We start from the raw sequence: 19,246 nt of genomic DNA on the forward strand, positions 1-19,246 counted from the left end.
AATGAGAAGCAGCATGACTTAGTGGAAAGACCCTGGGCTTGGAAGTCAGAGGATGTGGGTTCATATCCCTGCTCTGCCACTAGTCTGCTATGTGACCTTGGGCAAGTTACTTAACTTCTCTGTGTCTCAACTGCCTCATCTGAAAAATGGGAATGAAGACTGTGAGTCCCACTTGGGACAACCTGATTAGCTTGTATTTATCTCAGCACTTAGAACAGTGCTTGGCACATAGTAAGAGCTTAACAAATACCATAGTCATCATCACATCTGATGGTTGAGGGGAGTCAGAGAGATCATCCTAGCTCCCTGGGATGGCATCCTCCCAAGTTGGGCAGGAGTCCATTTTGGGGCAGAGGACACAGTGTCTTTGGGAGCAGGCTGGCTAACAGAGCAAGTCAATAGGTCAACTGGGGAAAGCTAAAATCACAACTTAAGCTAAAGTGAAAAAGGGATGAGACAGCAGAAAATCTGTCCTGGCTCAGCCTAATGGTTCCCCCTACCATCCCTGGATTCTGTCTCCAACAGCAACCCATAAGATGACAAAGAAAGTCAGTGTGGAGAAATGAATGAAAGCAGTTCAGACTGTTTTTCCCTTCCACACCCAGGACTGTGGAAATTTCCAACTTGCTTTTAGGCAGACCCATACCCATTCCTCCTTCACCTGCCTGTCGACTTTCTCTCTTCCCTCGGTCCAGTTTTAAGTCTAAGGTCAATCCTGTGAATACTGTCATCCGACCAAAAGGTCACACCGAGAGTCAGGCTCAAAGCATGTATCTCAGACAACCTGGCAACTTCTAATGAAAGGTGTAAATGATCTAGGTACATTATCAAGTTGCTTTATAAATAAAATCTTTCCTACACTATAAGAGTCCTCTAGCACCCAATGTAACAATCATCAGGAAAGATAAGCAGGGGGAACAGATAGTGTGGGGGTCTTGATTATTGGTCAAGTTAGTCTGTTATGGTACTTAAGTGTCTACTTTGTGCCAAGCCTATGCTAAATAGCAAAGAATCAGATCATACACAGTCTCTAGCTCATCCAGGGCTCACAATCTAGAGCTAGGGATAAGCATGACCTAGTGGATAGAGCATGGGCCTGGGGTCAAAAGGAAATGGGTTCTAATCCCGGCTCCTCCCCTTGCCTGTTAGGTGACCTTGGGCAAGTCACTTCACTTCTCTGTAACTCAGTTCCCTCATCTGTAAAATGGAGATTAAGACTGTGAGCCCCATGTGGCAGAGACTGTGTCCAAACTGATTAGCTTGTATCTACTCCAGTGCTTAGAACAGTGCTCGGCACATAGTAAGCACTTAACAAATACCATTATTATCATGAAGAGCAGGCATCCTATCCCCATTTTACAGATGAAGAACCAAGGTCCATACAGGTTAAGTGACGCGCTCACGTTTGCACATCAGGTCCTGGGCAGAGCTGATATTAGAACCTAGGTTCTGTGCTCTTTTCCCAAGGCTACACGGCCTCCCTATCAAGGATAGATACCTAGGCCTCAGGAAACAGGATAATCAGAATAGATCTGGGTTAAAACAGAAAGGAAAAGGAGTAAAGGGGAATATTGTGAGCAAGGTCCATTAAGGCCTCTGAACTAAGAGATGCTGGATGACCCTGGAAAATCCGGGTCAGGTGGCCTGGCAGTTATAAGCAATTTTGCTTCCCAGACATGATCCATGTGGCCGGATTTCTGAACAAGTTCTGGCAGGGTGCTCTGGACAGTTTCTTAATGCTGGAGGTGGAGAATGCCCTTTTTGGCTGAATTCTTTACAAACAAGGAGGAACTAGTCAGAGATTTAAAGGTGGGTGGAAACAAAGAAGTACAGGCCACAAGGTAGAGAATTAAAGATTCAAAGGAAAGAAAGGAGAGGAGAAGAGCAAGATAAAGAAAATTCCAGGAAAGCAGATCTCAACAATCATAAAGTAGGTGGAGGGAGATGAGAGGGAAAAAGTCAAAGAGACAAAGGAGACTTAGTAAGTTGGATGCCCTGTAAGCCAACCGTTCATTGAGTCTAGTAACAAGGAGAAGGAAAAGAAGAGGGGTAAGATGCTAGTAGGTTCACTGGAGAACCATAGAAAGGTTTGAAAAGTAAGCCACAAATCACAGCCAATTATTAAGGTAGACAAAACAACAGCAAGGTGGTGTCAGGACAAAATCAGGAGAGCTAACATGAGAAAAGTGATACAGCTGGCAGAAGGAAGAGTAACAGCAAACTTTCCAAACATAAGAAATGCCATACATCTTGTCTCTGACCAGTGACCCTTCTAGATCATTATTCTGTAACTATAAGTGGCAACAAAGGATGTGTAAACAAAGAAAATGACCAAGAGGAAAACGAAACTCCTCCAGCCAAGCAGGAGGGAAGATTGTTAACAGGTGACTGCAATAAGCAGAGATTTGAAGGTGGGGTTTACCTCTGCTGTTGAAAAGGTTCACCTACAGTCAGGTGCTCGCTGGGATGTAAGAGGCAGCATGGCCTATTGAAAAGACTATGGGCTTGAGAGTCAGAAGATCTGGGTTCTAATCCTGGCTCTGCTACTTGTCTCTTGGGTAAGTCACAACTTCTCTGTGCCTCATTTCTTTCCTCTGCAAAATGGAGATTCAATACCTGTTCTCCCTCCTACTTGGAGACTGTGAGCCCCATGTGGGATCTGATTATCTTGTATCTATTCCAGTACTTAGTTCAGTGCTTGGCCCATAGTAAGTGCTTAACAAGTATCACAATTATTATTATTGTGTGAGGGTGAAAAATAGAGGCATGCCTTTACAAAATGTGCCGTAAGCTCCCTCTAGACTGTAAGCTTGTTGTGGGCAGGGAATGTGTCTGTTTACTGTTATATTGTACTCTCCCAAGCACTTAGTACAGTGCTCCGCACATAGTAAGCGTTCAATAAATACCACTGACTGACTGGATAGATTCAGTTCAGCAGGCTCTAATGACATGCAAGGTACTATTCTTAAGTAACTGGGGGAGTAGACACAAGCTCTTGTTTTAGGGACTTCTAGATTGTAGGGGGGAAATCTCTGACATCTAGGAAAGGATCGAGTAGGTGCTCATCTTCAAAAAAGCCATAAACCTTGACCTTGATAACTAAAGACTGATCTGACCAGCTTACTTTGGTACTTTGGAAGATACTAGAACTAATTATCAAACAATCAATTTGCAATCATCCAGACTAGCACAAAGTACTGGACAGCAAGCAACACGGATTTGCAAAGAGCAAATTGTGCCAGACCAATTTAATTTTCTTCTATGATAGAGTGGCAGACCATGTTGATAAGGGGGAAGCAATAGATGTAATCTGGTCTTCAGAAATGCTTTTGGTTCCATCTGACTGTAACACGTTACGAAGGGTCACGCCTTTCTATAAAAGATGCATCTCCTATCGTCTGAAAGGGATTAGGGACAAAAAAATTCCCCAAAAGCATTTCCAGGCTCTGGGAGCCCTGTACTTCTCCCCCTCTATCTTACGCCTCCCCAAGTGCCCCTCCCATGCTTGATGTTACAATACTGCAACATTACCAGCAGAACACATGCCTTTGTTGTGTGTTTTGGTTAGAACCGTTGTCTGGGAATGTTCGAAAGTGCAAGCCCATTTGGAAACAGTGTTCCAAGATGTTGGTAGAAATATTCTGCTTGTGTATCTGTGTGTGTTTGTGTGAACACATATGCAGCTTCAGGTACTGTGAGTGCTTCAGTACTGTTTTTCTTTAATGTGGGATTTTGTGAGAAAGGAACCTCTACATTTTAGGAGAACTGAGTGTTAGAAATAAATCAGGCTGTCCTGAGAAATTCACCAAGTTACTGTGGCCTAGTGGGAAGAGCATGGAACTGTGAATCAGGAGATCCAGGATCTAGGATCTTCCCACCAACCTATTGGGTGACCTTCTGCAAATCCCTGGGTTTCAGTTTGCTCATCTGTAAAATGAGAATAAGACAGAATGTGAGCCCTGTGTGGGACAGAGACTACGACAAATCTCATAACCTCATACTTACCCTAGCAATGTGGAAAGAGAGAATCTGGGTTCTAATCCCAGTTCCACCACTTGCCTGCTGTGTGACCTTGGGTAAGTCACTTAACTTCTCTGTGCCACGGTTACCTCATCTGTAAAATGGGGATTAAGACTATGAGCCCCAGGTGGGACAACCTGATAACCTTGTATCTACTCCAGACCTTAGAACAGTGCTAGGCACATAGTATGCGCTTAGCAAATACCATCATTATTATCCCCTGTCCAACCCTTTCCCGTAATGGATGGAGCGAAGCAGAGCTATGTGTTAGTCCTTGTCCTGATCAACCTCGTCTATGCTGCCATGCTTAAAGATGCAATGCGAAGTCTGAAAGCTGGAGTCAAAGTTTGTTTCTGATCCACTGGACAGCTCTTCCAGATCAGAGGCTATGAGCAACTTCAGAACTCTTTGAGTTAGTGGTTCAGGACCTGCTTTATACAGATGACTGTCTAGTAGGCAGTGTTGCCTAATAATAATAATGATGGTATTTAAGTGCTTACTACATTTTGTGCAAAGCACTGTTCTAAGCGCTGGGGAAGTTACAAGGTGATCAGCTTGTCCCACGGGGGGCTCAGAGTCTTAATCCCCATTTTACTGATGAGGTAACTGAGGCCCAGAAAAGTTAAGTGACTTGCCCAAAGTCAGCTGACAATTGGAGGAGGCGGGATTTGAACCCATGACCTCTGACTCCAAAGCCCGTGCTTTTATTGATAGAGGACATGACAAAGTCAGGAGATGCAGGTTGTAATATCAGCTGGGCAGCTGTGGCAAATCGCTTAATCTCTGTTTTCAGTTCTTTCACCTGAAAAACTGGGATAAGATACTTTTTCTCCCATCCACTAGATTTCAACCCCCTTATAGACTAGAGACTAAATCCAAAGTGATCATCTTTAGTCTATCACTCATTCATTCACTCAGTCATATTTATTAAGTGCTTACTGTGTGCAGAACACTGTACTAAGCACTTGGAAAAGAACAATACAACAATAAATCTCAGTGTTTGCTTGGGACATAGGTGCTTAGCAAATACAATAATAAAGTCATTATCATTATTATTATTGTTATCAGTAGTAGTAGTATGTACTACTTGTTCCCTTTACAATAATAATAATTATGGTATTTGTTAAGCACTTACTATGTACCAAGCACCATTCTAAGCGCTGGGGTAGATATAAGGTAATCAGGTTGTCCCTCGTGGGGCGCACAGTCTTAATCCCCATTTTACAGATGTAACTGAGGCCCAGAGAAGTTAAATGACTTGCCCAAAGTCACACAGCTGACAAGAGGCAGAGCCAGGATTAGAACCCACGACCTTTGACTCCCAAGCCTGTGCTCTTTCTGCTGAGCCACGCTGCTTTTCATCTCATCCATCCCCTCTTCCAGCCCCACAGCATTTATGTACGTATTTGTAATGTATTTATATTAATGTCTCTCTCCCCCTCTAAACAGTAAGCTTGTTATGGGCAGGGAATGTGTCTGTTCATTGTTATACTTTACTCTCCCAACCACTTAGTACGGTGCTCTGCACAGACTAAGAACTCAATAAATATAACTGAATGAATGTACTCACATAAAAAGACAAGTAAATGATTTTGAATCACTTTTCAGACACAGCACAGTGCCTGAAACAAAATGGGAATTTGAGCTAGCTCACCCCCAGAAAACTATGTGCAACCAAAAGTTTTCACTGACAACACAGACCTTAATATCATCCAGTCCTGCTATCTAAGCAATCCACTATCCAACAAGGGACAGTTAGGTGAAGAGATGCAAAACTAAGGGCCAACATGGCTTTTGGCAGACCTCAAAATACAATGTGTTGACGTGACCACAGGGCATCATACTCTATATCAAGTTGAAATAAGGCTGTTTTTGTGTCCACCCCCTGAAGGTGCTTTGGGAAGAAGACACATCCAGTCTCCATCATACCTCTGGCCCAACCTATCAGCCATCCAATGTCACCTTCTGAACAAACTAGAAAGCTCTGACTGAACTAACGGATGGTCATCAAAGGACTGGTTGGAGAGTTTTCTCCAAAAGATGGTTGTTACTTGCTTTGTAGCCATTTGGGGAAACCTACTGAGTGGTGCCTCAAAGTGGTCAGTCTTAGGGCTAGAATGACCAGTAATTTGGATGAAAGACAGGAGAGAGCGTTCTTTCCATTTGCAGATGACAAAATTGGAGAGGTTGTTAATATCACGGAAGACAGAATCTTGCTTGGTGAAAATGTTCTGATTTAATGATGGAAATGGTTCATTAAAAATAAACCGGTACAAATAATAGAGAAATTCAAGGAAGTACACTTATGGCCAGAATGGGAACAGTGCAGATACAAGATGGGGAAAGATTAATTAGGCAAAATGATGGCAGATAAACACTTCAGGAACCTAGGAGATCACAAACAGAATGTGGGTTAACAGTGATATCTTATTTATTAGAAATATGAACGTAAAACCCGAGGAGGCATTGCAAGATGCTGACGTGCAGCATGAGAAGCAGCGTGGCTCAGTGGAAAGAGCACGGGCTTTGGAGTCAGAGGTCATGGGTTCGACTCCTGATTCTGCCACATTCGCTGTGTGATCTTCGGCAAGTCACTTAACTTCTCTGAGCTTCAGTTCCCTCATCCATAACTGTGAGCACCACGTGGGACAACTTGATCACCTTGTATCCCCCCCAAGCGCTTAGAACAGTGCTCTGCACATAGCGCATAACAAATGCCATAATTATTATGCAGGGATGGGAATAATACTCCTGTTAAAACCAGCACTTCTCAGTCCTTTGTTAGGATCTGGTTCCATATTGGGTCCCTGAATTTTAAAAGAGAAGTTGCCTTCTGAAATCTTATCTCCTCCAGGAAGCCTGCCCCAATTAATTTTCTTCTTCCCAGGTCATATCCTCCCAGCTACCACCTCGGCTCACCTGGAACACTTTTGTACGTATCAAGGTACAAACTATATTAAACTTTTGTTTCTCCCCTAAAGGTAATTTATTCTGTGTCTCCACCCCACCCACTCTCAACCTGTATACTCCTTGAGGGTGAGGATTGTCTCTTCTACCTAGTACACTCTCTTAAGTGTTCAGAACAATGTTTTGCAAACGGTAAGCAATAAATACCACTGATTGATGGAATGATTGATAAGTTGGAATTATTCAGGCTGGAGAAGAGAAGGGGTACTTACTTTCAAGGATAAGGATTTGAAACATTTATATGAACTTCTGCCTCCCACTCTAGACTGTAAGCTTGTTGTGGGCTGGAAACATACTAACTCTGTTCTATTGTACTCTCCCAAATGCTTAGTATAGTGCTCTGCACCTAGTAGGCAATTGACTGACTGATTGAGGAATAACAGTGTTCTAAGTGCCCATCAAGGACTGACCATTAGGAAATGTGACAAACTGCAGCAAGAGAGCATTAAGTTAGACATGGAATAAACCCATCAAACTGTAAGCTTGTGGGCAAGGACTGTGGCTGTTATATTGGCCTCTCCCAAGCACTTAGTACAGTGCTCTGCCCACAGTAAGTGCTCAGTAAATATGATTCAATGACTAAGTGTTGGGTAGTTAACCACTGGATCAGAGTTTTGACTCTGTGCCTCAGTTTCTCCAGCTGTTAAAAAGGAGCAAGCCAGGTGGCAGCAGCACCAGCAGCCATGCAGCCCTAGAAATCCCTCCTCTAGTGGAGCTCTGGGGTTTGTGAATGGGAGTCTCCCTCCTCCCCCACTGCCTTGGAGGTCATGTTCCGTCGGTCAGGGAAAAGAGTCAACCAACTCTGTTGTACTCTCCCAAGTGCTTAGTTCAATGCTCTGCACACAGAAAGCGCTCAATAAGTATCATTAATTTACAGGTGGAGACAGTTGCCACTGCCTCACCTATAGCAACTTGAGAACCTGGGGAAGATTATGCCTGTGTCTGCTGTTGGACTCTGAGCAGCTCAGGTGGAGCAGTGAGGAGCCTGGGAATGGCTTCCAAGGCTGGGATGTGCTTTTGCTCCCACTCTTTTTGTTTTGTTCATTGTCTTTTGCCATACTTTTCGTTTCTATCTCTCCACATGTGGCTGCCTCTAGGAGCCCTCCCTCACTCTCTCAGTCTTAGGCTGTAAACACTCTGTGAGTCAGTGACGTCTGAATTATCTTCTTTGTACTCTCCCAAGCATTTAGTATAGTGCCTGCACCACTCTGGGCACTGTAGAATGTTCTCCCTCCTGCTTAGACTGTGAGCCCCACGTGAGACAGGGATTGTGTCTGGTTTATCTCTACTGTTTCCACCCCAGAGCTTAGTACAGTATTTGGTAGATAAGAAATGTTTAACAAATATCATTATTAATTATCATTATTACTATTAGCAGGCACTCAGTATACTGTTCTGCAAATGGCAGGCACTCAATATATTGTTCTGACAGAGAAAAGTACAGAGAGAGGTGCTCAGTATAGTATTCTCCACACAACAGGCTCTCAATATATACCACTAAATATGTAGGGAGGAAATGCCCCTATCTGATCCTGCTATCCTCCAGGGCTTATTCAGAAGTGTACCATGTGTTAAGGGCTTTGGACTCCCAGGTATGTATTCAAAAGGTAATCATGATCTAGCCTTATTCCTTTGATTAGCACAGTGCTTGGCCCCTAGTAAGTGCTTAATAACTGCCATCATCATCCTACAGGCTGACAGTGGAGAAAGGCATAACACAGAATAGCAGGACAAAGAGAGCAGTACTGGATTGGAAGGGAGAGGGAAAAGGAAAAGCGGGGGTAGGGGAGACCGGATAAGGGAGAATGCTATAAGGAGATCCAGAAAGTCTATTTAGAGTTGGGCATTTTCTGTGGGGAATGCATGCCAAGTCCACCCTGAGAATAGGCAGGATGTGATCTATTGTTATTACTGAAACAGTATTATCGTTAGCAATATCAGCAGCAATAACAGTATTGCTTTCCCTGGAGATTCGTGGCTGGGGACAAACCTAGGAATGAGCCCAAATTGAGACTATCAAAATCAAAGACAGGCATCACCCTTGGACTGAAATTCAACAGAAGCGAAAGGTTTGAGATCAAACCTTAGTTGGAAGAACTCTAATCAGTGGTATTTATTGGGCAGTTACTGTGTGCAGAGCACTGCACCATATGCTTGGGAGAATACAATATACCAGAGTTGGTAGACATGTTCTTTGCCTACAGTAAGCTTAAGACTCTAGAAGTATGTTCAAGCAGGAGGTGAAAAGGTAGGTCACTAAGGCAGGGTATAGGATCTCCCTTGCAAGATGGCCAAGTCCCCTCTTTCTGTGGGCCTGTGTGTGCCCTGTCTGAAGGCTGGGGGAGAGATCACATGACCTAGGTAGGTCACCCTCATGTTATCCATTGCCTTTCTAGACCAAGGACCCAATGAGACTCTGAAGGTTTATGGGAAAAAAGTTGATTTAGTCACCCAGCTGACCAGATTAATCAATCAAAGATATCACGTGCTTACTCTGTGCAGAGAGCTGTACAAAGAGCTTGGGAGACTACAGTGAAGTTGGCAGATATGATCCTTGTCCTCTAGAACTTACAATAATAATAACTGTGGTATTGGTTAAGTGCTTACTATGTGGCAGACACTGTACTAGGCACTGGGGTGGATGTAAGCAAATTTTGTTGGACACAGACCCTGTCCCACATGGGGCTCACAGTCTTAATGCTCATTTTACAGATGAGGGAACTGAGGCACAGAGGAAGTGAAGTGACTTGCCCAAGGTCACACTACAGGCAAATGGCAGAGCCAGGAGTTGAACCCACATCCTTCTGACTCCAAGCCAGCGTTCTATCCACTAGACACTGCTTCTGGTTGATTGTGTTTAGATTAGGGTTGGAGAACAACTGGGACTCTTTTTTTCCTTTAGTGTCAGACACAGCAATGCCAAAGTAAGCCCTGGGTGGGGCCAGGGGTATGAGATGCTGAAACCATCAGAACAATATCCAATAGGGAGGCTGTGGCTTCACGTATGTCCCATTGTCTGACAGCCAGATCTGGGGTAGGGCCTCCCTCACTTTCTCTGGGCCAGCCCAGTTTCTTCTGCCCTCCTCCCTCCCCACCTCTCACCCACTGGTGGTTTAGTGAGTACAGATTAATGCCACCCTACACCTTAAAGGGATTCAACATAGGAAGGGTGTCTTATTGGGAATCATTGGAGGCCACTGGGAGGTTGTACTTCCTGGCATCAGTATGGTCAGGGTCCTGCTAGGAAGGATCATCTAGGAAAACTGGGATTGACAAAGCTGTAGAAGGCCCTGCAACAGTCATGGCTCACCAGCTGGCAGAGGATCTCACAGCCTGGCCTTCAAACTGGAGAGGAAATGAGGCCAGAGGGAGGGTATCCACTGTCCAGGTCCGATCTCTGAGCCCAAGTTTCCCTTTCCTTTCCCCTACTTCGTTCTCAGCAAACTCCTTCTTCTGTTACCCTCTCCCATGCACGTTGCTCCCCCACAGGTTTGAGCAAACCCACACAGACACATACAATCTCGTTACCCACCAGCCTACCCTGTCTCTCTTTCCCCTGCTCACGATTACTCTACTCCCCAGCACCTGCCTGTGGTGGGTGTGCAAATTTTTAGACAACTGCAACTAGCATTCCCCAACCCTGTCCCTATGGCTCCAGTCAGCTTGTCCTCCCACAGCCTCACAATCCAGCTCATCTGTAAGATCCAGGTGCTTGTCTGGACACCTAACAGCCCCCTTCCCAATCCCATCTGTATAACCTTCCCCCAACTCTCTCTGCTCTTTCCCTGCTCTCCCACTCTCCCATAGTGCTGTAGAGTCGAGCATCCTAGAGAGAAGGGGAGGGAGGGGAAGAAGAGATGGAGACAGAGCAAGACAGAGGAAAAGTGTGTGTGTGTGAGAGAGAGGGAGAGAAACAGGAGATAAGGAGGAACCAAGGGAAGAAAGAAGTACATACACACACTCTATTCAAAGGGTCCCCAGAGAAGCACCTTAAAGGTGGATTCCTCCAGTTCTTAGGTGTCATTGTTTCCCTGCTTGGATCTCCCTCTAGACTGTGAGCTCGTTATGGGTAGGGACTGTCTCTTTATTACTGTACTGTACTTTCCAAAGAGATTAGTACAGTGCTCTGCACACAGTAATCACTCAATAAATACAACTGAATGAATCAATGAACCCACAAGCAGCATAGGGCCCAGTGATACCCACGTGCCAGTAGGATACAGACAAAGCATTCCTAATGCTGCCAATGTTGAGAGGAAGATGTGCACATCAGGGACAGATGCAGCCTGAGGCTCATAGGATCACCCTCCGCACCCCTTCCTGGTGGAAGGGGATTCCACCTGACTCCAGAGAAGGGAGGAGAAAGGCAGGAGAATGACTTGGAGGGAAACTGGGCTTCTCTGCTCCATGATCCCAGTTAGGCAGCCAACTGAGTGATGGGATGCAGTCTCAGTTGTCCCTCCACTTAGACTGTGAGCCCCATATGGGACAGGGACTGGGTCCAGCCCTATTAACTTGTATCTACCCCAGAGCTTAGAGCAGTGCTTGACCCATAATAAACGCTTAACAAATACAATAACAATAATAATAGTATTAATCAGGAGTCCAAATGGCACCAGGATCAGTGTTCCCCTGCCCATGCCTGGCCTCTCAGTTGCTTTCCTGCATGCCCAGTTACGGTTACAGGAAAAAAGCACCACCCTTCCCCAATCCCCCTGAATGCAAATACTGATTGCCTGGCTCTGATTGCAGAGTAATTAGTGACTTGGCGATACAGTGTCACACGCTCTCCTGTGCCCATCGCTGAGCCTGTTTCAAGCGACGGGCCCAGCGGTCCATGGACCGCCCGGTAATTACATATTGATTTTGTGGACCAGCCTCCCAGGGAGAATGTTGATGGCCCTGCCTGGGGTGATCGTGATTTCTCCCTGAGCCTTTCCTAGAAAGGGATAGGCTCTCTGGCTCTGCTGCACTAGTGCTAAATGAGACCACATCTCAACTCTGCCCAGCCAGAGTCACGGGGGAGACCTCTCCTCTCCCTCCCTCATCCCATGAGGGCCCCCCTCAGCCAGAGAAAATGCCTATGGCCCTTAATTCATGGCAGGGGATACGACCATGTCCGTGCACGGGTCTGTATATGCCCTGGCATGTGTATGCATTTGCCTGTGTGTTTTCATGTGGTTCCGTTGTGTGTGTGTGTGTGTGTGTGTGTGGGTGTGGGTGTGTTTGTGTTTGCGAACTATGTAAGTTTCCTCTTCTTCCTGGTTCCCTCTCAGGGTCATCAACCTTTAGAACCCTGAGGTCCACTTGAGGCCATAGAAATCAATTTCCTTCCCATTGCCAAGGTGCCCTATTGGGGTCAGGGGGCAGCAGCTGGAGTCCTCTCCCTGCCCCTCCCTGCTGGGGAATCTCAGGCAGAGAAGGCTGCAAAAGCCATGCAAAGTCACAGGGTTGTTGGGGTACAGGGGAGGTTGGGGAGGCAGAACTAATTTTCCTGGATGAGTTTGGCCAATGTGCTAATAAAAATAATAATAATTGCGATATTTGTTAAGAACTATGTGCCAAGAACTGTACTAAGAGCTGAAGTAGATACAAGGTAATCAGATTGGACAGCGTCCCTGTCCCACATAGGGCTTACAGTCTTCATCCCCATTATACAGATGAGGGAACTGAGGCAGAGAGAAATGAAGTAACTTGCCCAAGGCCACAAAGCACACAAGTGGAAGAGCAGGAATTAGAACCCAGGTCCTCCTGACTCCAAGGCCACTAGGCCACACAATGGGGCTAACCCCCACTCCCCACTCACTGAGGAGGGGTTCCTGGACCTTCAGGAAGTGGAAGACATTTCAACATTCAGGCCTGGCTTTCTGCCCTGCCTCTCCCTTCTCTGCCAGAGCTGCCTGGTACCCACCTCTCCCCTCTAACTTCCTTCATCTCTGTTTCACTGGAGGCAGGCTGGTGGGTCTGAGGGGTGCCAGCACTTGAACTGGCTTGGATGAGGTTAGAGGAAGTTAAAGAGACCCAGTGATGAGGATCCCTCTATTCTCCTGCCTGCCAAACCACCATCCTCCCACTTAAACAAAACAAAACAAAACCCAAATACACACAGTTCCTAGCCAACCCCTCTTGGAAGCCTTCCCTGATTTGTGTCACTCATTCTCCAGCCCACTGCACACTCCCTGACTCTCTTTCAGCTCATGCTTGAATTGCTGCCTAGTATGTTTTTCTGATTTGTTTCTCCTGCCAGATGGGAAATTCCTTGAGGATGGAGAATGGGCCTATTCCCTAACCTGGTACCCACAGATCTAGTTCTGTGCAATGCCCTGTGAGACCATTCAGTGGGTACTGCACTTGTTGGCCAACTGACAGCTACTATCTCCTGACTCCGCCACTGCAAGAGCTGCACAAAATCTCCTCGGGTAGCCCAGGTGGACCCACGAAAACTCTTGGAGTCAGAGAAAAGGGTTGTCTGGGTACAGGAAGATGCTGGCCCAGGTCCCCTTCCCCTTGAGCCAGGAGCTGGTCAGGAAGGAACTGGCTAAGGGCTTTCCCCTCCCGATATCGATGCCGTGAGAATGGGAGGAATAGGAAATCTGGTGAGACTTTATCATAGGTATTACCAAGGATATTTCACTGTCAGGGATATGGGCAGGAACCTGTTTCCACAGGAGATAAAGCCCAGGAGAACACGCCATTATTGACAGGAAAATATGGGCCTCTGCTCAGCTAACCCTTTATCCAGCCCCTCGAGGACCCTGAGTGGTGGGCGGGAACCACCTTTGAGCTGAAGCATTCTTTTCCACTTCTGGATCACCTTGCTCTTGCACAGGTTTCAGTGGAAGTCCAAAGGCCCACAGCTTGAAAGAAGTCAGGGTGGGCTTAAAGGAAATCAGGCACCAGAGCTGATTACAGTCAGAAAAAGAGGCTACAGAGAACAGGAAGCACAACCTCAGCCTCAGCCTTTTCTCTCAGCCCTGTTTTTTGGTTCTCCTGGGAGCTTTGTGTCCAGCAGAGAGCTCTGGGTGAGCCGGCTACAGGTCAGAGTTTGCATTCCCTGAGCCTGGAAGGTGGGAGTCGGGGAGAGGAGATAGCAGTGGCCGGGGGAACCAGGGAGTGATCTGTGGGTGGGGGTCATTGTGCACTTGTGCATTGTGCTAAAATAATTTTTCCAGTTGAATAGTACTTGAAGTCCATCCACAGCTGGGCTAGAGGAATCCATGCAGTGGGGGCTGCTGAGGCCACTCTGTGGGCTAGCCCGGTATGTCATGGAGGGAGGGCAGGCTGCTGGTGTCTGCCTGCTTGGGGCTCTGGCTGGACTGTCCCTCTGGGGCAGCCAATCGGCCAGCAGTCCTCTTTGAGTTGAATTTGCTCTTGGAACCTCTGGGGCCTTCTGTCCTCTACCCCATCCCCCCATCATTGAGCCCCTGCCATGCCCCACCCAATGTCTGTCTCTACCCCCACGCCTCTGTTGCTTGGAACAGCACCTTCCTGGGGCTCAGGAGGTGGGTGGCCCCTTCCTGGTTAGGTAGTTAGTGCTCAGAGGGTTTGGTGGTGTGATCTAATGCAGGGGGATGAGCTTGGGCCTTGGGGTAAGAAGTGGGGTGGTACTATCTCTGTTCACTCCCTTAGCCCTAGGCTCCCTCCAACGGCAGAGAAGCAGCATGGCCTAGTAGGAAGAGCCTGGGCCTGGGAACCAGAGGAAGCCCTCCTTTCCTCTTCTCCCACTCCTTTCTATGTCACCACGATTTGCTCCCTTTATTCAACCCCTGTTCCAGCCCCACAGCACTCATGTACACAACTTTATTTATCTATATTAATCAGGCAGAAACTCCTCACCCTCGGCTTCAAGGCTCTCCATCACCTCGCCCCCTCCTACCTCACCTCCCTTCTCTCCTTCTACAGCCCAGCCCGCACCCTCCGCTCCTCTGTCGCTAATCTCTTCACAGTGCCTCGTTCTCGCTTGTCCCGACATCGACCCCTGGCCCACCTCATCCCCCTGGCCTGGAATGCCCTCCCTCCCCACATCTGCCAAGCTAGCTCTCTTCCTCCCTTCAAGGCCCTACTGAGCACTCACCTCCTCCAGGAGGCTTCCCAGACTGAGCCCCATCCTTCCTTTCCCCCTCCTCTCCCTCTCCATCCCCCCCGCCTTACCTCCTTCCCTTCCCCACAGCACCTGTATATATGTATATATGTTTGTACGTATTTATTACTCTATTTATTTTACTTGTACATATTCTATTTATTTTATTCTGTTAATATATTTTGTTTTGTTCTCTGTCTCCCCCTTCTAGACTGTGAACCCACTGTTGGGTAGGGACCGTCTCTATATGTTGCCAACTTGTACTTCCCAAGTGCTTAGTACAGTGCTCTGCACACAGTAAGCGCTCAATAAATACGATTGAATGAATGAATGAATATCTGTCTCCCCCTCTAGACTGTAAGTTCACTATAGGCAGGGAATATGTCTGTTTTATTATTATATCGTAAGCTCCCAAGAGCTTAGTGCAGTGCTCTGCACACAATACTACTGAATATGATTGACTGACTGAATGAATAAATGAATGAATGAACCTGGGTTCTAATCTTGGCTATTCCACTTGTCTGCTGTGTGACCTTGGTCAAGCCACTTTACTTCTCTAGGTCTGAGTTTCCTCATCTGTAAAATGGGGATTCAATACCTGTCCTCCCTCCTACTGAGACTGTGAGCCCCATTTTTTAAATGGTATTTGTTAAATGCTTACTCTGTTCCAGGCACTGTTCTAAGCTCTGGACTATGTAGAAGGTAATCAGGGTGGATACAGTCCATGTCCCACATGGGGCTCACTGTCTTCATCTCCATTTTACTGATGAGGTAACTGAGGCACAGAGAAGTGAAGCGACTTGGCCAAGGTCACACAGCAGACAAGTGGCGGAGCTGGGATGAGAATCCAGGTCCTTCTAACTCCCAGGCCTGTGCCCTATCCATTAGGCCACGCTGCTTCTCACAACATGAGACAGGGACTGAGACCAATGAAATTCATTTGCATCTACCTCAGCACTTAGAACAGTGCTTGACACACAGTAAGTACTGTTACAATCAGCCACCCCATAAGCAGCCCTGCCACCCCAACTTACCTCCTCCCACTGGTGGATGTAACGGATGAGGCGGGAGAGGCGGAGGAGACGCAGGAGGCTCAGGATCTTGGTGAAGCGGACGATGCGCAGAGCCCGGGCTGTCTTGTACACCTCTGAGTCAATGCGGGTCTCCACAATGAGGAAGATGTAGTCCACGGGGATGGAGGAGATAAAATCCACCACAAACCAGCTCTTCAGGTATTTCATTTTGATCCTCTGGGGGTCCAGGATGATCTCCGTGTTGTCCTCCACCACAATCCCCGTCCGGAAGTTGAGGACTAAGTCGATGAGGAAGAAGGTATCTGAGACCACGTTGAAGACGATCCAGGGTGTGGTGTTCTCGTCTTTGAAAAAGGTGATACCCACAGGGATGATGATCAGGTTCCCCACCATCAGCAGCAGCATCGTCAGGTCCCAGTAAAACCTGCCCAGGGAGAAACAGAGGCTCAGTCCCTAACAGGGAGATGGAAGGAGGAGCAGTGGCAAAGGAAAGGGCAGAAGGGCCAAGGCAGACACAGGGACACGGATGAGGAGGACTCCTTAGCCCCATGACCCCTTCCCCTAATTTCAGATGCTTTCTTAGATCTATGAATCTGGAGTACTTATTGAGGGCTTATTCTGTGAAGAGCACTGTATTCTGAGCAGAGCTTGGGAGAACACAATAAATTCCATCTCCTCCAGGAGAACTTGTTTATGGTATCTGTTAATAATAATAATAATAATAATATAATAATAATAATAATGGTATTTGTTAAGTGCTTACTATGTGGAAAGCACTGTTCTAAGAGCTGGGGAGGTTACAAGGTGATCAGGTTGTCCCACGGGGGGCTCACAGTCTTAATCCCCATTTTACAGATGAGGTACCTGAGGCACAGAGAAATTAAGTGACTTGCCCAAAGTCACACAGCTGACAATTGGCAGAACCAGGATTGGAACCCATGACCTCTGACTCCAAAGCCCGGGCTGCTCTTTCCACTGTGCCACACTGTTAAGCACTTATTATGTCAAACACTCTTCTAAGTAATGGGGTAAATGCCAGTTAATTAGGTTGGACACAGTCCCTGTCCAATATGGAACTCAAAGTTTAAGTAAGAGGGACTGCCCTGATTAATGAAAAGGAGGCTGCTAGCACTGTCCCTCCCACCCTCCACTGCACAGGATGCAAAGGCAACGAATAAGCAAAGCAAAAATAGTGTTGCATGGCACCTCACCCTGGGCCTGGGCCTGCAAGGGGAAAACTTCACAGCAGGTGGAAGAAAAATACCACGGAATCTTCATATGTCATCACCCTGCCAAGGGAATCTGAGCTCAACATTGTGCTTTTCATTGCAATCTAACAAAGCAGGCCTGAAAACTAAGTGGCTGAGGGGAGGGAAGAAAATACTTTTTTCCAGTGGATAACTGCCCTTGCCCTCTTCCTCCTCAGCCTGGGAGTTCCCACTGAGTTGGCTGATGCTACCCCTAGGTCTGGGTGGTTCCAAACTCTCTCCACCTCCTTTCCTTGCCAGCCTGCCTGGGTTGAGGGCAGTGCCTGGAGGAAACCCAGCTGAGTTGTGGGGCAGGGCAGAAGGAGCTTACTGTTAAATCAGCAAGTAAACTGGCAGCAGGGCTGCTGGGACATGCTTAGGGGTGGTAGAGGAAGACTTCTCCAAAGTAAGTATGATCAGGTTGGCATTCAGTGTGCCCTGGCAGATTTGGTCTCCAAGAAAAGTTTCCACAGGCAAAATTATCTTCCTAAACTACGCCTTACCCTGGTAGCTCCCACTTGGGAGTCTGCCTCTATCTTAACATTTCAGAATAAAAATTCCCGGGTGTCTGGGCCCAGGTCTTTTGGGAGGACATTGCAGAACACTCACTTATATGTTTCATAAATTGGACTCGGAGTGGGGGGGGGCAGTGTAAGAGTGATGAGAATGATATAGAGAAGGAGGGGGGAAAGAAGGAAGGAAAGGTTGATGCATCTTCTCCCCATCTCCTGTATTGTACTCTCCCAATCTCTGAGTACTGCGCTCTGCACACAGTGAGCACTCAATAAATACCATTGATTGATGGATTGATTGATTTCCTTTAAGATTTGAGCAATCTTTGACTAAGTCAGTTGGTGACTGCTGAGGTGAGCCAGCAGGAGGGGAGATGGGTCAGATGAGTGATTCTACACCTACCCAAATTTTCAAAAGGGGACAATAGCAAGATTTGCAATGATGTGGGGATAGAAGTGACTTTAGCTATACAGTTAGCATGTAGAATGCCCGAAGATGTTCTGACCTAGCTTAAGCAATTCTTCCATCCTTAGGGAGGACCAAGAGAGCTTAACTACACATGCTTATCTCGGGATGCTCAAAGGATATTTATTAGCTATACTGATCATAATCCTAATAGTGTTTGCCTCAATAGTCCCTCAGAGATTTAATTTGTTGCACTTGGTCTCTGTATCTTTGAAAAAAAATGTCATTGCTTATTTGAGTGATGTGAAGCAAGCAGCTGAACTGAATGTGCCCTCAGTTTTCCTGTTTATAACTTAAAGATCACGACAATACTGGGGGATGTTCCAGGAATGAACACATACAAAAGAATTAACTGCAGACAGAACAGGATTAAAAAAAGGGCTAAAGACCACTACCACAAACTACCACCACTGCTGGGTGGTAGTAGTAGCATTTATTGAGTTCTCACTTGGTGCAGTACACTGTACTAGGCTTTTGGTAAGTACAGAATAAAAAAGTGCCATGTACTCTGCTCACAAAGAGCTTACAGTCTAAGAGGATATATAAAGAGAAAATATTTACAACCAGAGTTGGGCTTTTTATGGTTTCTCATTCATTCATTCAATCATATTGTGCAAAGCACTATACTAAGCACTTGAAAAGTATATCAACAAGCAGATATATTCCCTGCCCAACGAGTTCACAGTCTAGAAGGTGAGACAGGCATTCATATAAATAAACAGATAAATTGCAGATATATACATATGTGTTGTGGGGAGGGAAGGAAGGATTAATGAAGGGAGCAAGTTAGCGCAATGCAGAAGGGCGTGGGAGAAGAAGAGAGGAGGACGTAGTCAGGGAAGGCTTCTTGGAGGAGATGTGCCTGCAATAAGGCTTCAAAGTGGGGAGGAGCAATTATCTGTCTTTTTATTATCTGTATT

General features: G+C 46.5%; 1 protein-coding gene across 1 annotated transcript in view; it reads right to left on the reverse strand.

Annotated features, from left to right (window-relative positions):
* The window catches only part of HCN4 (hyperpolarization activated cyclic nucleotide gated potassium channel 4), a 135,907-nt gene that overhangs the window by 62,968 nt on the left and 53,693 nt on the right, over positions 1-19,246 (reverse strand). The window contains exon 2 of the mRNA XM_038747328.1: positions 16,102-16,525. Coding sequence (XP_038603256.1) covers positions 16,102-16,525 — 424 coding nt within the window. The remainder of the gene's footprint in view (positions 1-16,101; positions 16,526-19,246) is intronic.

Source organism: Tachyglossus aculeatus, chromosome 5 (assembly GCF_015852505.1).
Source record: "Tachyglossus aculeatus isolate mTacAcu1 chromosome 5, mTacAcu1.pri, whole genome shotgun sequence".
Classification (NCBI taxonomy): domain Eukaryota; kingdom Metazoa; phylum Chordata; class Mammalia; order Monotremata; family Tachyglossidae; genus Tachyglossus; species Tachyglossus aculeatus.